The 20,126-nt window shown below is 50.0% G+C and overlaps 1 protein-coding gene across 4 annotated transcripts in view; it reads right to left on the minus strand.

Annotated features, from left to right (window-relative positions):
* The window catches only part of FRY (FRY microtubule binding protein), a 261,839-nt gene that overhangs the window by 12,418 nt on the left and 229,295 nt on the right, over positions 1-20,126 (minus strand). For 3 of the 4 annotated variants that reach the window (XM_025046870.1, XM_025046863.1, XM_006904798.3), the window contains exons 52-58: positions 16,843-17,043; positions 16,094-16,240; positions 13,604-13,764; positions 12,600-12,789; positions 8,651-8,800; positions 7,183-7,281; positions 5,329-5,412 (exon numbers count right to left, since the gene is read on the minus strand). In XM_025046870.1, coding sequence (XP_024902638.1) covers positions 5,329-5,412; positions 7,183-7,281; positions 8,651-8,800; positions 12,600-12,789; positions 13,604-13,764; positions 16,094-16,240; positions 16,843-17,043 — 1,032 coding nt within the window. Of the gene's footprint in view, positions 1-5,328; positions 5,413-7,182; positions 7,282-8,650; positions 8,801-12,599; positions 12,790-13,603; positions 13,765-15,305; positions 15,938-16,093; positions 16,241-16,842; positions 17,044-20,126 lie in introns of those variants that run through there. The other variant, XM_025046876.1, reaches the window with a different exon arrangement.

The following is a 20,126-nucleotide window of genomic DNA, read 5'->3' on the forward strand; positions in this document are numbered from 1 at the left end:
GGGCTGCGGGCGCCCCCCCCCGCCGAGCCGAGGCCCCCACCAGTGAGCGCCACGGTTCACGTCCCCTGCACTGGGCTGGCGGGCGCTCTGTAGTGTGTCCCCGCCGACCCCTCTCAGAGCTAGCGCCAGCGGCCAGAGCACGTGTCAGAGCGGGCGCGAACGGGGCCCGGCCCCTCCACCTGGGGACGGACCTAGCGGGCAGGCTGGGGGAGAGAGCTATTTTATCTAACTAACAATAAACACGGAGGTCAGACAGAATAAAACGCCCCAAATGCAGGAACGCAAAACCCTGCGGAAAAAAAAATCGAATGAAAGGGCGATAAGTAATTTGCTTGATAAAGAATTCAAAGAAATGATCATAAGGATGCTCAACACACTTGAAGGTAGAATAGAAGAACGCAGAACTTCAACGGGGAGCAAAGAAATATAGTACAGGCCCAAATCAGAGATGAAAACTACACTAACCGACGTGGAAAATACATTAGAAGGAAACAGCAGATTCAGGCAGCAGAAGAGATTAGCCACCTATATCGCCCAATCAGAAACACGAGGAATTTAAAAAATGAGCATAGGCTAAGGGACCTCTGGGAGGACACCAAGTGCTCCAACATTTGCATGGTGGGCGTTCCAGAGGAGAAGCCGAACAACTAAAGGAGCTAACCACCGCTACCCTGGCCTTACAACAAATGTGACTCTTCCTTAGGCAGAAAAGGAAGAGTCGTAACCAGAAATAAGAAAATACAGGGAAGGGAAAATCTCACTGGTAAAGGCAAATATGTAATAAACAGTGAATCAACCACTTAAAAAACTAAAGTGAAGGTTAGAACACAAAGGTAGCAAAATTAACTATAACTACAGTAAGAAGTCAGGACATACAGAAAACAGATAAAAACGTCAAAACCAAAATGAGGATGAGGGTGCAAAAACATATTGCTTTTAGAATGGGTTTGGACTTAAACACGTATCAGCTAAAAAATAGACCATTATATAGATGGCTATCTGTGAACTTCAGGGTAGCCACAAAAAGCATACACAAAAATAAATAGACCCGAAGAAAGCACTAAAGAAAATGAGTAATTCTAAAGGGATCGAGAGAAGAAACAGCAAAACAACCCACATAAGTAACAAAACGGAAAAAAGCATATACTTATCGATCATTTGATGTAAATGGACTAAATGCTCCAATCAAAAGGTAAAAGGTGGCTGAATGGATTAAAAATCTAGAGCCATCTCTGTGCTGCCTACAAGAGATCAACTACCTACGAAACACACAGCCCGAAGGGAAGGGACGGAAAAAGACGTTCCATGCCTATAGAAATGGATGGAAAGCTGGGGTCGCAATACTCATGTCAGACTGAATAGGCTTTAAAACGAGGAATGTAAAAAGAGACAAAGGAGGACATCACATAATGAAGTGGTCGTCCCAAGGGGACGACAGGACAGCTGCATACATCTACGCCCCCAACAATGGCGCACCTAACTATATAAAGCAGGAGCTAGTGGAACCTCGGGCAGAAATGACCGGTGATGTAATAACACTTGGGGGCTTCAATACCCCACTTACCTCAGTGGGTAGGTCATCCAGACAGTTAATCTGGAAATAAAGGCCTTAAATGTCATGTGAGACTAGATCGACTAGGCATTTATAGGTCATTTCATCCCCAAACTTCACAATACATATTCTTTTTAAATGCACATAGAATATTTTCCAGGGTAGACCACATATGAGGAAAGTTGAAATTCGATCAAGCATATTTTCTGACCACAGTGGCATAAAACTAGAAATCCACTACAGGAAGCAAATAGGAAAAAGCACAAATACGTGGAGATTAGACAACGTGGTAGTATACAACCACTGGATCAAAGAGGAAACCAAACAAAATCAGAAATGTCCCTCAGACAAATGAACATGAACACGCACCTTTCCGAAATTTATGAGATGCAGCAAAAGACCTTCTAAGAGGGAAGTTCTTAATATAGAGGCCTACCGCAAGAAACAGGAAAACCCCAAATAAACGATATAACTATCCCTAAAGGAATCAGAGAAGAAGAACAAAGAAACCAATGTGGAAGGAAGGAAATACTCAAGATCAGATCAGCCATAAACAAAACAGAGGAAAAAAAGTAGCAAAGGTCAATGAAACTAGAGCTAATGCTTTGAAAAGGGCAAATAAAATGGACAGATATCTAGCCAGACTTAAAAAGAGAGGGGGCCTAAATAAATAAAATCAGAACAGAGGAGAGATGACAACCGACACCACAGAATACAGAGTGCCATTAACTGTGAACAATTACATGCTAAGGAATCTAGAGGAAGTGGATACATTTCTAGAAACAGAACAGTCTTCCAAGAGTAAACCAGGAAGGAACAGGGAATCTGAACAGACCTATTACCAGCAGTGACGTTGAAGCTGTCGTCAGAAAACTCCCAACAAACAGAAGCCCAGGGCCGGAGGGCTTCACGGGTGAACCTGCCAAACATCCTTCTTGAAGCATTCCAAACAACTGAAGGGGAAGAATGCCTCCAAACTCTTTCTACGAGGCCAGCATTAGCCTGACACCAGATCCAACAAAGACACCACAGAGAGTCGCAGGCCCATATCCCTGATGAACAGATGCAAACGTTCTCAACAAAACATGAGCAAACCGAATCCAAAAATACATTAAAAAGATTATGCACCATGCCCAAGTAGGACTTACACCGGGGATGGAAGTGTGGTTCAAATCCGCAAGTCAGTCAGTGTGGTACATCACATCGACAAAACCAAGGATAAAAATCACACGAAACTCTCAACAGATGCGGAATAATTCAACATCCATTTATGATGAAACTCTTGACAAGCTGGGTATAGAAGGAACTTACCTCAAAACGATAAAGGCTAGATATGACAAGCCCATAGCTAACATCATACTCAATCGTGAAGGGCTGAAAGATTTTCCTTGTAGATCAGGAACAAGACAAGGATGCCCACTCTTAAAACTATTATTCAATATAGCATTGGACGTCCTAGCCACAGAAAGGAGGCAATAAAAAGCATCCAGACTGGAAAGGAAGAAGTAAAACTGTCACTCTTTCTGATGACATACTATATATAGAAAACTGTAAAGAACCCGCGAGAAATTAATGGAATTCAGTAAAGTAGCAGGATACAAAATTAATATACAGAAATCTGTTGCAGTCCTATACACTAATAATGAATGATTAGAAGGAGAAATTAAGAAAACAATCCCATTTACGATTACATCAAAAAGAAGGAAATATCCAGGAATGAATCTGACCAAGACCCCGAAGACAGAAATGGAAGAGGGCACACGTGAACGGAAGGGTACGCCCTGCTCAGGCGCTGGAAGGGTTGCTAGCATTACGATGGCCATACTGCCCGAAGCACGCTACAGATTCATTGCAATCCCTGTCGAAATACCGAGGGCGTTTTTCACAGAACTGAATAATACTAAAATTGACGTGGAACCACGAAAGACCCTGGAGGTATCACACTACCTGCTGTCAAACTGTACTACAAGGTAGTAAGCAAAACAGCATGGGACCAGCATAACAATAGACTCATAGATGAATGGAACAGACTCGAGGGCCCAGAAATGGACCCACAGCTACGTGGTCAATTACTCTGTGTCAAAGGAGGCAAGAATATACAGTGGAGTAGAGACAGTCTATTCAATAAAAGGTGTTAGGAAAACTGGACAGATACATGCAAAACATGAAACTAGACAACTTTCTTACGCCATGTACAAAAATGGATTAAAGACTTAAATGCAAGACCCGAAACCATAAAAATCCCAGAAGATAACAGATAGTAAACTCTCTGACACTGCTCTTAGTAATATTTTTTTGGATATGTCTCGTCGGCAAGGGAAACAAAAGAAAAATTAAACAAATGGGATTATATCAAACTGAAAAGTTTTGCACAACAAAGGAAACCATCAACAAAATGAAAAGGCAGCCTAGTGAATGGGAGAAGATATTTACCAATGATAGATGTGATAAAGGGTTAATATCCAAAATATATAAGCAACTTACACAACTGAACAACCCCCCAAACAAACAACCCAATTAAAAAATGGGCAGAGGGCCTGAGTAGACATTTCTCCAAAGAGGAGACACCGATGGCCAATGGACACATGAAAAGATGCTCGGCGTCACTAATCATCAGGGAAATGCAAATTAAAACCACAATTAAAACCTCACACCTGTCAGAATGGCTATTGTCAATAAATCAACAAAAAACAGGTGTTGGCAAGGGTGTGGGGGAAAGGGAACCCTCATGCACTGTTGGTGGGATTGTAAATTTGTGTAGTTGCCATGGAAAACAGGATGGAGGTTCCTTAAAAATTTTTAAATAGAACTACCCTATGATCCAGCAGTTCTGCTTGTGAGCATTTATCGGAAGAAATCCCAAACACTGATTTGAAAAGACTTCAGCACCCCTGTGTTCACTGCAGCATTATTTATAGTAGCCAAGACATGGAAGCAATCTAAGTGTCCATGGACAGACGATTGATAAAGAAGAGGTGGTACATAGACACAATGGAATATTACTCAGCCAGAAAAAAAGAATAAAATCTTACCATTTGTGACATGGATGGACCTGGAAGGTATTAAGCTAAATGAAGCAAGTCAGACAGAGAAAGACAAATACTATATGATTTCACTTATATGTGAGATCCGAAAAACAAATGAACAAACAAAACAGAAACACATAGATACAGAGAACAAACTGGTGGTTGCCAGATAGGAAGGGGTGAGGGGATTCCGACGTACCAATTGGCCGTTACAAAATAGTCACGGGGTGAAATTTACTGCACGGGGAATATAATACAGTAATGACTACGTACGGTGTCAGGTGGGGACTAGATCCGTTGGTGGAATCGGGTATATAAACATCTAACCACTATGCTGTACCCCTGAAACTGCTATGATCTCGTATGTCAACTGGAATTGGAAAATAAAGAGAGCGACGTGCCAAAAGGCCGACAAAGATTCTTCATCGAAGGGACTAAGGGACTTAGCGAAGAATTCACATGATTTGGTTTTACGTTCTGAATGAAGAACAGATCTGTTAGGAACTGATTAGTACAGTTAGACAATGTCCAGCAAAAATGTTATTTTTAGACGTTACTTTTCCAAAAAGACCCCCCGCGCCCCGCCCACAGTCACGCACGCTCGAATGTTCTGTTTGGCTGTCTCGGTTTCCCGTGCATGGACGGCTCGTTCCGCCCGTGCCTTTGCCGAGTCTCACGATTCTTGGGTGGGTGAAAACCAACACACAACGTCTGGGCACAGAAGAGAGAAACTCTACAGGCTTTTCTTACCTTTTCCTCTGAGTCCCCCGGCTGACAGGTAATTACTCCATCCCTCGATCCTCCAGCAAAAGTTGCCTTACAATTTGCAAGCCACTGTTGTCACAAAGAGACACAGGTCAATTCAGTGACGCCCTGAGGACATTTTTGTCATCAATTCTGTTAGGGAAAACTGATTAAGCTTCTAATCACAGTAAAGTAAAATTTTGCTGTAACGACTGAAAATAATTCTTTCTAGTTAAAGATGAACTATTTGAAATTAAAATATCTGTGTATGCGGGTTCAGTGATGTTCATTTAATAACATAATTTCAACGCTGTGACACGTCACCCTGGAGCATGGTTTCACCGGACCACTCCTAATTTATGTACAAATTAAAACAAATTCATGTACGGTTAGAAAGCGTTCATATGATTGAAATTAGGCGGTGGGTCCCTCACTGCCTCACGGCCGGGTAGTTCTGGACGGTGTACCCTGACGTGCCACACCATCCTGTCATGTCGAGGTGGCTTCTGAGGGGGCAGGTCAACGTTGGTGTAAGAAAGGCTGTTATCACAGCTGTTTAGAGGATCTGCCAGTCTGAAGCATCTGGACAGTAACTGATCCAGACATGAAAAGGAACCTCTGGGCAGAAAACACTAAGCACTGGAGAACTGGAGTCCACACCTGACGTCCAGACACTGGTCTGTTCACCTGCCAGAACCAAAGGGAATCCCTTGTATCAACGCGTGACTGAGAAGCTGGAAACAGTGACAGGCAGAGAGCCACCAACATAGACGACAGTGAGACCTGTAACAGTAGAACGTCAGAACTCTTGACCTTGAACAGGTCACGAGCTGATCAAAACAATAGCAAAGAACCAGTGACTTCACAGTGAACGTCTTCTATGTATGAGGCACGGTGCCAGGCAGTTTCCATGTATTATTTCTATTTAAAGGCGATATTGTATTGTGGCCCCATTACAGTGCTTCTCCCTTCTAGCTAAAGACAGCAACCCCCCAGGGAGCTGTCGGCATCACATGATTTAAGAGATTTAATTCTTATCAGGTGGCTGGACACAAAGAATTCAGAAAACGTTAGCTGCTATGATGGTTCTTAATTATCACAGTCTTACAAGAATTTTGCAAAGAATTATGATTGCTGTCTTACAGATGATCAGTCTGTGATGAAAGAAAATGAGTAACTGATCCAAGGTCCCTAACCTTTCTGTAGCTGAGCTATGGTGTGAACCACAGGCCATCTGACTACATAATCCATGCCCTTTGATTACTGCCTGGCGTATTACACAGACATTACCCAGTTGTCAGAAATCAGGTTTTTTTTTTTTTTTTTTATCACTTCTGTCTCTAACATTTTACAATCTAGATCTAGACTCACAATCTAAAAGGAAAGAGTAAAGAGCGGGAGCCGAGGCCAAGAGAAGCAATGGGGACCGGGACTCAGCTCCCACGAGTGGTTAGAGGGGGGACGAGACTCATCTTAACCAGTCCTGGGGGAGTGAGGCTACCCCGGAAGGGAGTTAACTGGCCATTTCACAGCTCCGAGGAAAAACAAGTTATAAAACTGATAAAAGGACAGATCAAGCAGAGGCCCACCTGTCCCAGTTTCTTGGTAAGGAAATTATGGGGCTAAAAATAAAAGCTAAACACTTTCTCCTTTGTAGATATCTTTTTTTTTTATAATCCACACTATCGACAGTTCCGCCACCATTAAATTGGAGCTGTAACTCCAACATAGCAATGGATGCGGCCTGTCTCCCCCAAAACGCCTCCCCCCCCCAGCTAATGACAGCCGCTCCCACGGGCTCGCAGCGGCCGGCTCGTTGGTGTGTAGCCCAGTGCCAGGTGTGCAGAGACGTGAGCTTACTGCGAGAGTGGCCTCTTTTCTGTTGTTGTAGGTGTCCAAGTATTCCTGCAGTTCTAAAACACTGAACTTGAGCTTGTCCAGGAGTCCGCAGGAAAGGAGCTGAAGATGGGAAGAGAATGTGTGTTAAAGCCACCGGAGACACACCTGGCGAGGCCCGGCTGCCTGCGCAGAGAGGCAAACACACTGGGAAGTGCTGCGAGGCGGGGCAGCGGCATCCGTTTGAACGAGCCGCACGGTCTGTGATGCTGCTCCCTGTCAGCTGCAGCTACAGCTGTCTGTCTGCTGGTCCAGACCGCCTGAGAACACATCTGTTTTGCCTGCATCGGTGCCGACAGATCTAACGAGGATAGCACGGAGCACACGTTAAGAAGCACCATCCATTTATGCACGGACGCTAGCATCTCAGTAAACTCCACATACTGGAGAGACCTCCAAACAGACTTTCAGATGGATTTTGTGTTTAATTTCTACGTCCTCGTGGGAGGCTGATTGATTTCTCAGCTCGTGGGCCTGGCCGCGAGACAGCCGGCTCCCAGTCAGGGTCTTGGGAAGAAGGACTATTCAGAGTCTTGTAAAGTCGAAGATGCTGTCACTGGTTCTAAACCTCAGACTCGCTTGGCACTGAGGTGGTTCTGTGACACACGGGGGACCTAAGGCACTAACACCCGCCCCCCACCCTCGCACAGCGGGCCAGGCTCAACGGGTCACAGTCTGATCGCAAAGCCACGACTCGGTTGGCCAGAGACCGTCTTAACACCCTTTAAATGCGTCATTGGCAGTGTGGGCTGGGCTTTACTTCCGGAGGGCAGTCAGGGTCCTACTGAGACTCCCCAGTCAGGGTCTCGGGAAGACGGACTCTTCAGAGTCTTGTAGAGTCGAAGATGCCGTCACTGGTTCTAAACCTCGGACTCGCTCAGCACTGAGGTGCTTCTGTGACACATGGGGGACCTAAGGCGCTAACACCCCCCTCCCCACCTCGCAGAGTGGGCCAGGCTCGCCAGGTCACAGTCTGGTCGCAAAGCCGCGACTCGGTTGGCCAGAGACTGTCTTAACACCCTTTAAAAGCATCATTGGCAGCGTGGGCTGGGCCTTACTTCCGGAGGGCAGTCAGGGTCCTACTGAGACTTGGGGGTGGGGACTGTGGTGACGTGTTATCTCTGGGGACCTATCTGGCCGGGCTGCCTGGCAGGGTCAGGACTGGAAGGTCGGCTCTGGAGGGCTAGCCCTCCATCCACCCCGCTGTCAGTCCCTGGGGTGGGGTCCCAAGGACACAGAGAGCGCCCAGAGTGGGTTTCTCTCCCAATCTCTGAAGTGACTCGCCTTGGCCCGGGCGGCACGTACCATCCTTCTGTGCCGACGCCAGCCTCTGACAGTCACGTCCCACCCGGCGCTGCTCACAGTCACTGCACGTGTCCCTCCGCCAACCACAGCGCAAACCAGCCTCCCCGCAGGCCACCGGGACACTCACGGTCTCAGCATCCACGAAGAGCGTGGGGCACTCGGAGCAGGAGGTGAGCATCTGCGAGGAGCTGACGAACTTGGCCCCGATGCCCCGGAGGTTGTCCCCCAGGTAACTGGCCGCATCGCAAGTGAGGAAGCAGAACCTTTTCTGGATGTTCTGAAAGGCAAAATAGTGACCATTTGTAAAGGCAGGTGCTAACCTGGGGACGAGAAAGGCCTTTCCTCATCTTTATAAAGACAGCGACAGGGCATAGGTCCTGGGCGTGCAGCGGGCACTGTCAGCATGTGGCCCCCCAGAACCGCTGCCGAGCCCTCTGCGCCTGTCCGTCAGATCAGTGAGAAGCCACTAACGTGGCTGCAACGCAGACGAGACAAGGTCACGGCTCCGAGACGAAGCATGGACATCGTGCCGTTTGAGCTTCTGAAGAATAGAGAGTAAATGCTACGTGGGACCCAGGCCGAACCTCCCCCGGGAACACACCTGTGCAGGTGCCTAACTCTGCCCTCCGGCTTTGTCTGCATCAGCTCAGTGATCCTCACAACCACACGAGAGATGAAATGACTCACGTAGGGCCCTGCCACCAGCGAGTGATGGAGCGAGGGTGAGCCTGGCTCCGGAATTCACAGCCCTCGAGGTCACTGTCCCTCCTGTACCTTCTGAGGATGAACCCAAGCTAGGAGGCCTTGATGTCCACGTGGGAACATTCTTAGCCCCCGAATGTCCACACGTACTATTTTCAACAAAAAGGATAAACTGTATTTTAACCCCAAAATGATTCCAGTCCTGGGCGCTGGCTTTCCCCAGAGAGATGCCACACCTTTCTAGCCGTGGGCTCTCACCTACGAGAAAGCTGCTCCGCCCCGCTGTGGGGGAGCGAGGGGGCCCGACGGCCGTGGGCTCTTTACAAGATATGCTGGTAAATGCCAACCATGTTGCGTTTTATTTTTTATATCTGGGAATCTTGGTATAATGCCGAACGTACATGCCTTTACAGTGTCGTTAGTTTTACGTGCCGATGCCCACCCCTCGACAGTTGTTAGAGTTGAAAGGGGCAGGAGATGCCGCGTCTGGCATCACGCAGCTCATCGAGTGGCAGGGCCAGAAGTGAGATTACGTCTCCCAGATATTTGGGGTTCTTCCCATCTTACCTATGGATGAGGCGAGATCTAGGTTCCGTTTTCATTACACTGAGCACTTTAGAGCCACAGGGAAAGGCAGGTGATGTTTAAGGGACGTAAACTCTGTTTTGTTCCCCTGACGTCCCCATGAACACGCCCCATAACTTGGTGGCTTTGTGTACTCCAATGACAATATTCCAGCAGGAGTGGCAGGAAGGAAGTATAGTGACCAAGACACTTGGAAAGACGTCCGTGCTGGACCATTAGAAACAATTTTTTTTCTTTTTAAAGCCAAATTATTTTTGCAATTACTTCCTCTCCCCGCTTCCAAAATCCACCACATCATAGGAGGACGTGGTGTTTGGACTCATGGGAAAAAGCTGGAAAATCGTATATAGACACGGTGAGGACCCGGCGGGTGGTTAGCAGACGACGTGTCTGAGGTGGGTTTCACTTCCAGCATCTCTCCTTAAAACCTGTGTCGCTACTATTATTGCTCTCAATCACATGGCACGAGGAAGTTCTTAAGGCTAAATGCGACATCAGAAACGAACAGGGCTGTACGCAGTAGGACTGCAGCTAAGCTCCGCGGGGATTGGTCTAGCACACTAATGAAACAAAACTCCCACACACACGTGCCCCTGGGCCCAGCCCCACCTCCCAGCCCGCCTCACAGGCTTCTGGGCCACGGGCATTAAGCCAGAAGCGGTACGTTTGAGATGTCCATGAACAAAAAGAAAAGACTTCCGGTCATTCTTCTGCGTTTGCTGAGTCCCGTTTTGTGTGGACGAGGGTGCGGGGGGCGGGGGGGGGGTCAAAGTGAGACACCGTTACCTGCCCTTGCTAGGGGGGACAGACACCAAAACAAGTGGCTCGAACAGTGTGACAAGTGTGACAGATGCGACTGCACTGCTCGAGATCCCGGGGGACAGGGGAAGGGAGAGAGAAGCAAAGGGAGGTTCCGCTCACTGAAACGACATCCAGTCAGAGATCTGCACTCAATGGGGAAGACAGTGGGGGAGAAGAGGAGGTGACCACGCTATGCAGAAGGGTAAGTACTGCTCAGGACTGTAAAACTGAGCCTGAATAGTCTAGTGACTAAAAAAGAAAAAAATTTCTACAATAGCCAAACTTTAACGTGCATTATTAACCATTATTTTAAAGGAGACTTTAAGACGAACTAAATAATCGCTCCCGAATCCTTAACAATGAAGTTGACGTCAAAGGGCGGCTTTCTGGTGGTTGGTTTTTAAACTTCTGTCGGGTTTAATGTGGGAGCGTTTCCAGAATTTTTAGCTTTCAGCAGCAGCTGGTTTCTGCCTGAAGCCTGACGGCCCCTCCGGCCCCAGCTGACCCCAGACGTGACCGAGCGCGTCCTCTCTGCCTTCTATCAAGTTCCAAAAGGTAGATGCCAAGCTTGAGAGAACAGCACAGATGACGGGCCTCGAGGCTGAAAAACGGATTCCTCTCACGTTAACCCGGACACAGCTTCCTGAATTTGAAATCATTTAAGGCAGATGACCCCAGTTTGTTCGTTTTGCACTTTTTATATCATTCTGAATTTTCTGGACTTTCCCTTCTGCCACGGCTCTTCCCAGAGGCGCTTAGAGGGCCCACCCCTCAGTCTGTTGCGATATACTCAACAGAACCCAACTTCTAGAAACCTCTTACAGGGCTCTGTCTTGTCTGTCCATTTAGTCAGCCTCTTTCCAGTTTTCCCTGCATCACTAGTGGAGGTCGTTTTCCATGTTATTAGATGTTTAGAAAAATGCTTTTCTGAAGATACTAGAAGAAAAGCATTTTCATTATAAGAAAATAGGGACTTGAAAGAAAGAAGATAAAAGATACCCACAATCTCACGACCCCTGAATAAACTACAACGAAATGCTAGTGCTGAGTCCTCATCTTTCCTAGGCATTAAAAATAAAAAGGAGCAGTATTCTGCGTTATTTTTCAAACCGGTTTTCTCTTAAGCCTTACGGGGCCCGTGTTCCCACATCAGTGACTCTCAGGCTCGCGGCCGAGCGTCGGCCCCACGCTGCCATTCCAGCGGCGGACACCCGCCTCGGTGGCCGCTTCCCGCCCCCGCCGGCATTGGGCGAAATTTGGACAGAACAAGTTCAGGGCAAGACAGAGAAATACGGACGAATCTGCACGACCAAAGATAGGCAGGCGAAAAATAAGCCGCCGCCAGTCAGCGGTTGGTTGAGTCCCTCCATCTCTCCAGTCCAGCGGTTGTTAAGTGTGTTTGGGGTGGCGGGGCGCTCTGCAGGCGCCCACAGGGATGGCTCCGTGGAGCTGGGTGAGCATGACGCCCCGGTGCCCGGCTGGGGGCTGGACCCAGCCTGTCCTCTGCTGCCACATCCAGGCCGCAGCCCTTGGGGGAGGTACACTGGTTTCCGATTCGCACCATGGCGACACCGTGGACTGGCTGGGCCGTGCTTCACGCAAGGGAAGCAAAAAGTGACCTTTCATCTGGCAGAGGTGGCTCAGGAGAGCGGGTGAGTGTTCACGGCCCCAGCTGGAAGTTCAAGGGCCCCGTGGGGCGGGAAGTTCAAGGGCCCCGTGGGGCGGGGATAAATGACAGGGAACGGAAGAACAAACAATGAAGGACACAGACACCGAGAGTGTCCTGGGGAAGCAGAGGTGGGGGGAGGCCACCCATCGGCAAAGGCCAGAGGGCAGGCGTGACAGGACGCCACGGCAGCCCGGGTGCCAGCTCGGGGAGGGGCGTGGGAGCAGGGGGGAGGCTGGGAGAGAGGAGAAGCCGGAACCGGGGCGCCTGCCCCAGATGAGCCGCCGGCCCCCCGCAGACAGCATGCCCCGCGGACTCGCACCTTAAACAAGGAGGAGAACACGTGGAAGGTGTACACGGCACAGGAGCCGTCCGAGTCGCCCATGAGCTGCGTGACGTGGCTGTGCCAGGCCTCCTCGGCGTCGTCGCAGGCTGCGGGCTGGAACGCGGCCAGGATGGCCGAGAAGAAGGGCGAGGGCGGTGGGGAGACGCCCCTGTCGCCGTCCCCGAAGCTGGAGGAGAGGAGAGGGCCATCAGCAGGGATGGCCCCCCCTTCCCGCCCCTGTGCACCCGCGGCCGCTCTGGGGACGTGGCTCTCGTGGGGCCGCCCGGGTCCTTCCTGACTGTGCAGAGCAGCGTCCCTGCTCCGCTCGGCGCTCTCCCCCAGCACGTCGGCCCTTTCGGTCCTTGGCGTTTTTCATTACGAAAAATTAGAACAAAAATTCTGAATCTGTCGGCTTTGCCCCAGGGCTGCATGTGCACGGACGGCCAGAAGGGACGTGGCAGGAGGGGAGGGGAGGGGAGGGGAGCGAGGCCCCCTTCCGGGCGTCACCAGGAGCGGCTCGAGCCACCGTTTGCAAGCGTGGCCGTGGGATCCTGGCTGCCTTTCCTGAAGTAAACCTGCAGCGTCACCTGTGACTCATGCCGGATGCTCACGAGTACTTCCTCCGAGTTGCAGTCTGACTAAGCGCACTCGGCAGACACAGCAGCTGCCACCTCAGGGAGAGGAGGCCCCAGCTGTGGCTTTGTAGCCCAAAACGGAAAGAAGCCACCTCCCTGCTTGCCACCCCTGCCTGTTTTCAAAGCTCACAGGCGTGGGCCAGGTCCCCAGGCCCATTGAGCTTCGCATGTCCCTCTGTGGCCTTGCGACTTCCTACATGGGTGGCTTTCCGGCTCTGTGTGGGCCCTGCGGGGGGCTGGATGACCCCAGCCTAGGAGCCCTCCAGGTTGCATGTCACTTTGGACTCCTTCATGAGGAAGTGCCAGCACTGCGCGTGTGCCGTGCGACCGGAGTGGCAGTGAGGTCCCCTCCCCTGGGCGGCCCACCTTGCCAGCGTGAACTGCTCCAGGCCCCGGCCGCCTTTGCCCTCGGCCTCCGTCATGTCCAGGCTGAGGCTGTCGCTGCACTCGAAGGCTGCGGGCAGCTCGTTGGTGGAACTGGAGAAGTCCTCTTCCCGGACGACGTCCCCCTCCTGGACAGCGTCAGCCTGGGACAGTGAGAAAGAGGGGGGCCTGGGCTATGAGAGGTGCGGACGGCTGCTCACCTCTCCTGATGGGACGCAGGGGTCCCCGGTGGCTGTCGGGTGGCCTTGTCGGACCTGCGACTGTGGAGTGAAAACACTGCGACCACTGTGACCCCTGTCCGGCCCCCACGCTCACAAGCGAGGGACAGGACTGCACCTGGGCCCTGGCTGCTGTGTCCCCAGAGCGGAGAGGGCTCAGAGCCACCCAGGCCCGGAGCTCTGTGGCTGAACAGTGCTGGGTGCAGCCATCTCTGCACACGGAACCCTCGCCACGGAGACCAGAACTCGGAGCCCTCGGTGACGCTGCGCCAGCTGCCCACAGGCCGTATCCCCTGTGCGTGAGCGGCCTGTGGCCCTTCGCCGAGCCGGCCACGCAGATGGCCTGCCACGCTGCAAACCTGTTATGATCCCGTCGTCTGGGCCTGACTCTCGGGGACACCCCTCGAAGGGGACAGGGCCGAGGGGCTGCGTCCACGGAGTTGTGAAACGTGGGGGAGTGGAAAGGGCTGAGGGAGAGGTGGCACCAGGGGCTGAGGGGGCAGGGAGGGGTGACAGCGGCTGACTGTTCCCGACGAGAGCAAGGGGCCAGCAGGTCACAGGGCGGAAGCAACCGCACGTACGTGCCGGTGAGTCATTTTCTTAAAAACCCAAAACCCGGGCCAAATGGAAGCGTATAATGAATCAGAGCATGGCCACGGGGGACACCTGGCCGTCCGCTGAGTGCTCTGACCCTGGGGCTCAGGGGACCGGACAGGGCGCTGGCAGACACGTTGGGGAAAGCGCGTCTCACATCTGCGGGAGAGTCGCTTGTGAACCCTAATTTTCAGACCCTTTTCCGCATCTGCTGCTTCCTGCGTTTTTGAAATGACAATGGTGCCAACAGGGCTGGCCACTGGTGACGGGTCCGGGCTACTCGTGCATGTCCACTTAATCGATCAGGGGACAGCTGAGTTCTTAAAAAAACATCTTTTGTTTTCTCTTTGTAACATCTCGTATATATCAAACGTTGCAGAAATCCAGAGATAGCTTTTCAGAAATCAAACTCAGACTTTCCTTGATAGAATTAGATTTCTGTGTGACTCCCTAAAAATATTATTACTTAGGCAGTGCTCTCTATGGGAAGTCTACATCGGTTAGCATTTGAAATCGAAAATTTGAGAAAACGCCTATTCAAAGACTGAGAAGTGTCCAATGTTAACTTTGCAGCTGTTCCGTGATGTCCTTTCCACGAAGTTTAATTTCTTAATTTTAGGATTCTGGCATTTTAATCTCAGAAAAGGTTCCTTTCTGGGCCCCCCTTTTTTTTTTGGCTAAAAAAAAAAAAAAAAGACTCTGCTAACTCTAAGAATCCCTGGTCACAGTCCCTGTGCAATGAAATCTTAGACATAACTTTTCTTCCCATTTCTGCAGTTTTAGGACATGGCAGTTGGGAAGATTTGCCACGATCTCAGGAACACGGAATGGCCAGTACTGCGTTTTTTCCACTACAAGTATCGGAAAGGATATACTTTTATACATTTTTATTTTCTTCGGTTTTACTCTCTCTTTCGAAGTTGTACTGCCGGCAACCAAACTGAAGGAAAAAACCACCCCACCAGCCCTGGTCACTTGGGTGCGTCTGATATAAGAACACGGAATTCCACGCTGACGGCAGTGCGCATTTCTGCGGCAGGATGTTTTCTGGGCATTTAGATGAGATCGACTTTAAGTAAAGTCCGTATCGTTAGATTCTTTTCTTTTTAAATAAGAAGATGGCATCGTTACTTACTTTTGCCCTCAGAGCCTGGCTGGGACCGTTTGTCCTGTGCATAATGCTGTGATTGATACTGAAGGTTGGGACAGGGTGCCCAGAGGCGAGGACGGAATCAATGTGCAAACTGTGTCCTCGGTTCCTACACAGGAAAAAATGTCCCCGAATACGTGCGCACCCCCGCGCTACACTCGGCACGCTGTTTTAGGAAAGTCACGACAGAGAACAGCCATTTCCCAGTCACTGCGATCTGGGACATGTGCCAGTTTGTCCTGCCAGTCGTCAGCCGTGTCCAACGCGTACGGAAAATGTTTCATGTTAAAAGACCTCAAATCAAATCGCGTCCAACCGACAGGAGGTGGTGCTCAGGTTGTGAGGGCGAAACAGCTGGAAAACGAACTCCATTATTTCAGGAAAGTAAAAGGGAAGAGAAAGACAGTCCCCACCCCGCTCCCTTCCCCGGTGACCGCCCCTAAGAATTCCAGAAATTGGAAGCACCTTTCCTAGGGGGAAACCGCAGTCACCGCTGTCAGACCCTCTCACCTTGGAGCCCTCGGAGATCTGGAGGTTGGCGACGTCGGCCAGGGAGGAGTCGAAGCTGGCTGTCCGGGCGCCGAGGGGGCGGGGGTCTGCGGGCGGCATGTCGCCGTCCACGGGGTTGGCCTCCTCAGCAGGAGAAAGAGTCATGATCTGTTGACAGAGCGAGGCAACGTGAGGCAGTGCGACGTCTCTGTGAAGCTGTAGCTACCGTCCCCAGGAGCATGCAGACCATCGCATGAGCTGAGCTGGGTGCAGGTCGTGGGGTCTCGGGGATGCATGCGTCACACTGTCATGATGCCCCGAACATAGGAGCTGGTGTGACGGCACGGCCCTCTGCCACCCTGACCCCCGTGTCACGTGAGTGCACCGAAACGCCTGTCTGCCCTAGCTCCTACACCGTCAGATGTCAAGTGTTTCCAAAAAAGATGCCAGCACGATAATGGTTATTTATGAGAAAACCGAGGCGGACACCGATCGAATGGTGTCCAGGGCTTGTCACGAAGGCCTGGCGTCTGTCCAGCTGCAGTCCGCGGAGACGAGGCCGGCGGGACTGGGCTGGACAGCGCTCGGGTTTCGTTAGGCCGCTGGGCACGGTCCCTCAGCGGCCACCGCCACGGTGGTGGTGGTGGTGGTGGTGGTGGTGGTGGTGGTGGTGGTGGTGGTGGTGGTGGTGCTGCTGCTGCTGCTGCTGCTGCTGCTGCTGCTGCTGCTGCTGCTGCTGCTTTAACTCCAGAAACCGGGGCCCCACTTACGAGGTCGGTGTGCTCCAGCAGCTGGCTGGTCGCCAGGTCCTCGTCCTCCGATGACTCGTCGGAGTCCTCGCGGCTGCGGGCGGCTAGGCTGGGGGCGCCCCCCGACAGCTGGCGCTCCTCCAGAAGCTGCACGTCGCACTTGTCCAGGCTGTCCAGGGAGCGCCGGCGAACCCCCCAGTTGAAGTTGTCCACGCTCTCGCCCTGAAATCACACCATCGGCCGCTTTACTCTACGCCCCAGCCTGCTCACGCTGTCCCACTCGCGAAGTCATGGCTGAGAGAGAGGCTTTTCCCTTGTGACTCTCAAGCCCTCACGTCCCTTGGCACCAAATGTTTTGTGACACGATGTGAAAAGCAGCAGAAGCACACTACGTCACCTTCATGCTGCGTAAGGCACAGGTAGACGCGATCACACCTGTCTCTGCCATGGTGGGAAATGTTATGTTGTCTTACAGGGTCATTTGGGTCAACTCTGCAAATGATCCGTGCCTCCAAACATCTGGAAGGGAGAGACCATTCACCGAGCAGCCACCTCGGAAGTGGCGCGTCCCTGCCCTTGGGTCACGTGTTCTCAGAGGGCGAGAAGTGGGACCCGCTTTGCATTAGGCAAGCGTGCTGGCGTTCCCACGCATGAAACGCAGAGTTAAGGACCTTGGGAGCAGCTGGCGGGGGGCAGGGGGTGAGGGGGACGCGGGTCACGCGCCATGCAGCGGCCGCAGCAGCAGGCGCGACTTTGCTTCTGGCTCATCTTGAATAAATTGTCTCAACACAGAAAACTGTTATTTTTCGGAACTTATAATGAGTGACATGGTACCAAGCATTTATCGCCAGCCTGGGCGTTTTAATCTACTGGGAACTGGGCCAAGCGGCAATGCACAAGTGTTAACAAAGTTTCAGCTGTGTGTCCGACTTTCTCTACGAACTGTTTGATATCAAATAACTTTACTTGACCAACGTAAAATGTTTCTCTGGAAACGAACTTAGGTTTTATTTTTCTCTGTTAAGACAGGAATAAAAGAAGAGAAAGATCACCCAGGCCGTTGATAGCAAATTTTAACCTGAGCAAATAGGCGATCTGAATAAAATCTAGCATAGAATCCTTCCAATATGAGTCTGATGGTTCGCTGAAATAAAATCACTTTCTGACGAGAGCTCAGTTAATAGCATAATAATACGAGATGCAAATTACTGTTAAAATTAGTGAGCGTTCAATTGATTACTTTCCCTGTGGTTTAGGGTCTATTTCCTCTGGCATCCAATGAAACAAAGCCTTCCAGAATATTCTCACAGACCTCTCATAGAACAGACTCCTAGTTTTTTCCAAAGTCTGTTTTGGCGATTCACGGCAGAAGGCAACAGGTAAGAATCCCAAACCCATTCTGAATTTGACACAGAAATTATCATTATTCACCCCCAGTTATGATGTTCGTGACCGTGCTTGGGACTGTTTGATTATAAAGAGAAAGACTCAGAATATGATTTCCAGATTCTGAAGCTGCATCTGCTTTTTATGTGCTTCTGTACCTTTGCATCTGTATCATTGATCGCCACAAATAATTTTTTTTCCTGGTGAAAAAGGTTGTTATGCTGGGATTTAAAAATAGCTAGTTCAGTGGGGAAAAAAAATTGAAAAAAAAAATGTGGAAAAGGCAAGAGCTCTGGGAAGAAAAAGAAAATGCAATATGTAAAGAAATGAAAAAGAGAACCGAGAATACCATACAGAGGGAAATAGAATGTGGAAGTGACTGGAAGAAACACACAACTATAAAGCAGAAATTCACAAAACGGGCTCTCTTGCACCAGGTCAGTGGACGGGCTACACAGACTATCTCAGGCGACAACTGTGGAGTTCTCTGCGCTGAACTTGAGCTTGCAGAGGATGCAGACGTCTAGGGCAGAAAATGCTACGGTGGCCGTGGACGCCGGTACCGTTGGTTTGGCTGCAGCTCGGGGGACAACTTGGGTGAATCAGGCCTGAGGCCTGGGAGTCAGGGAAAGCCGTTCTGGCAGGAATAGTCCCTAGATGTTTGCTAGAGGACGTGGTGGCTCCACCAGAGGCAGGGGTACTGGAACTGTTTTCTGGGTGGTGGCTGAGATGGGACGGGCTACAGCCTAGCCTGTGTTACAGGCCATGGCGAAGAAGAGCCAACCAGGACTTCTCAACACAGCCCACGAATATGCCTGCCGGGGGACCACCCTCCACCTTTCCCATGTCCAAATGTCACATCTGCATTTTATGTTACAAACCAGGCCAAAAGTCAAAACGGCCTTTTACTGATTACGGCTGATTATCTGTGTGAGAAAATTCGGGAGATGGCTAACTGTTCCTGATGGACCGTTTGCAGAAGCCAGTCATCGAACTCAATCACACGGGATTTATACCGAGATGAGAAAGCATTAATGACTGAGCATGTTCTAGAAATGTGGGAAATAAGTCTTTGAGATAATTTTTTTCATATTGGAAATCTGTCAAATAAGAATTATCATTGAAGGAACTGGGGTGCACTGTTTATATAACCACCATACAAAGGTAGCTCCTAACTCCTGGAAAATAAAAGTATTCGACTGGAAGCGTGTAGGTACATGGTTAGGTGCAGCTGGTTGATTTTGTCTTTAATAAAATAATTTAACAACGAACTCAACCTAGTCGTGCAAATGCCTAATCAGAAACTAGGATTTCGATGGATCTTCCTTAAAAACTTACTTCCTCTCAGGAGATACAAGCATGCGACTCCCAGAACAAGGCATATAAAGACTTTAAAACTCTCTTGTGTTTCTACTTCAGAACATATTTCCATACTAGAGCCACCAAGGAACATATTTCTTCGGTCACACGCCCCTCAGTGTGAATGTGCACGCAAACAGGCATACATACGCTAGAAGGAAGAAGCAGTTATGTTGTTAAGAATCTGCACTGATGCACAACATCGACTAGCACACCTGAGTCAAAAAGAACATCCCCTTACCTGGAGCTCCTGGGTAGCACATGGAAAGGATAGAAAAACAAATAAAAAGTCTATTTAAAATGTTATATTGAAGGCAGTCAAGTGCTTGCATCTTAGTTTAAACACAACGAAACAGTGCTAATAGTATCTACTTCAGCAGATGCAACTTTCAAAAAAGGTAAAGGTACACGCCCCCCGCCCCCCAGAGAAAAATCAGCATCGAATACCAGAGATTCCACCCCTCGTAGTGGTGGACGGTGGAGCTGGGGTGAGAAATCCCAAACACAATTTCAGAAACAGCTTTCCACTTCCGTGGCAACTTTGGTCTCGACACGTTTTT

The sequence above is a fragment of the Pteropus alecto genome, unplaced genomic scaffold, assembly GCF_000325575.1.
Source record: "Pteropus alecto unplaced genomic scaffold, ASM32557v1 scaffold80, whole genome shotgun sequence".
Taxonomy (NCBI): domain Eukaryota; kingdom Metazoa; phylum Chordata; class Mammalia; order Chiroptera; family Pteropodidae; genus Pteropus; species Pteropus alecto.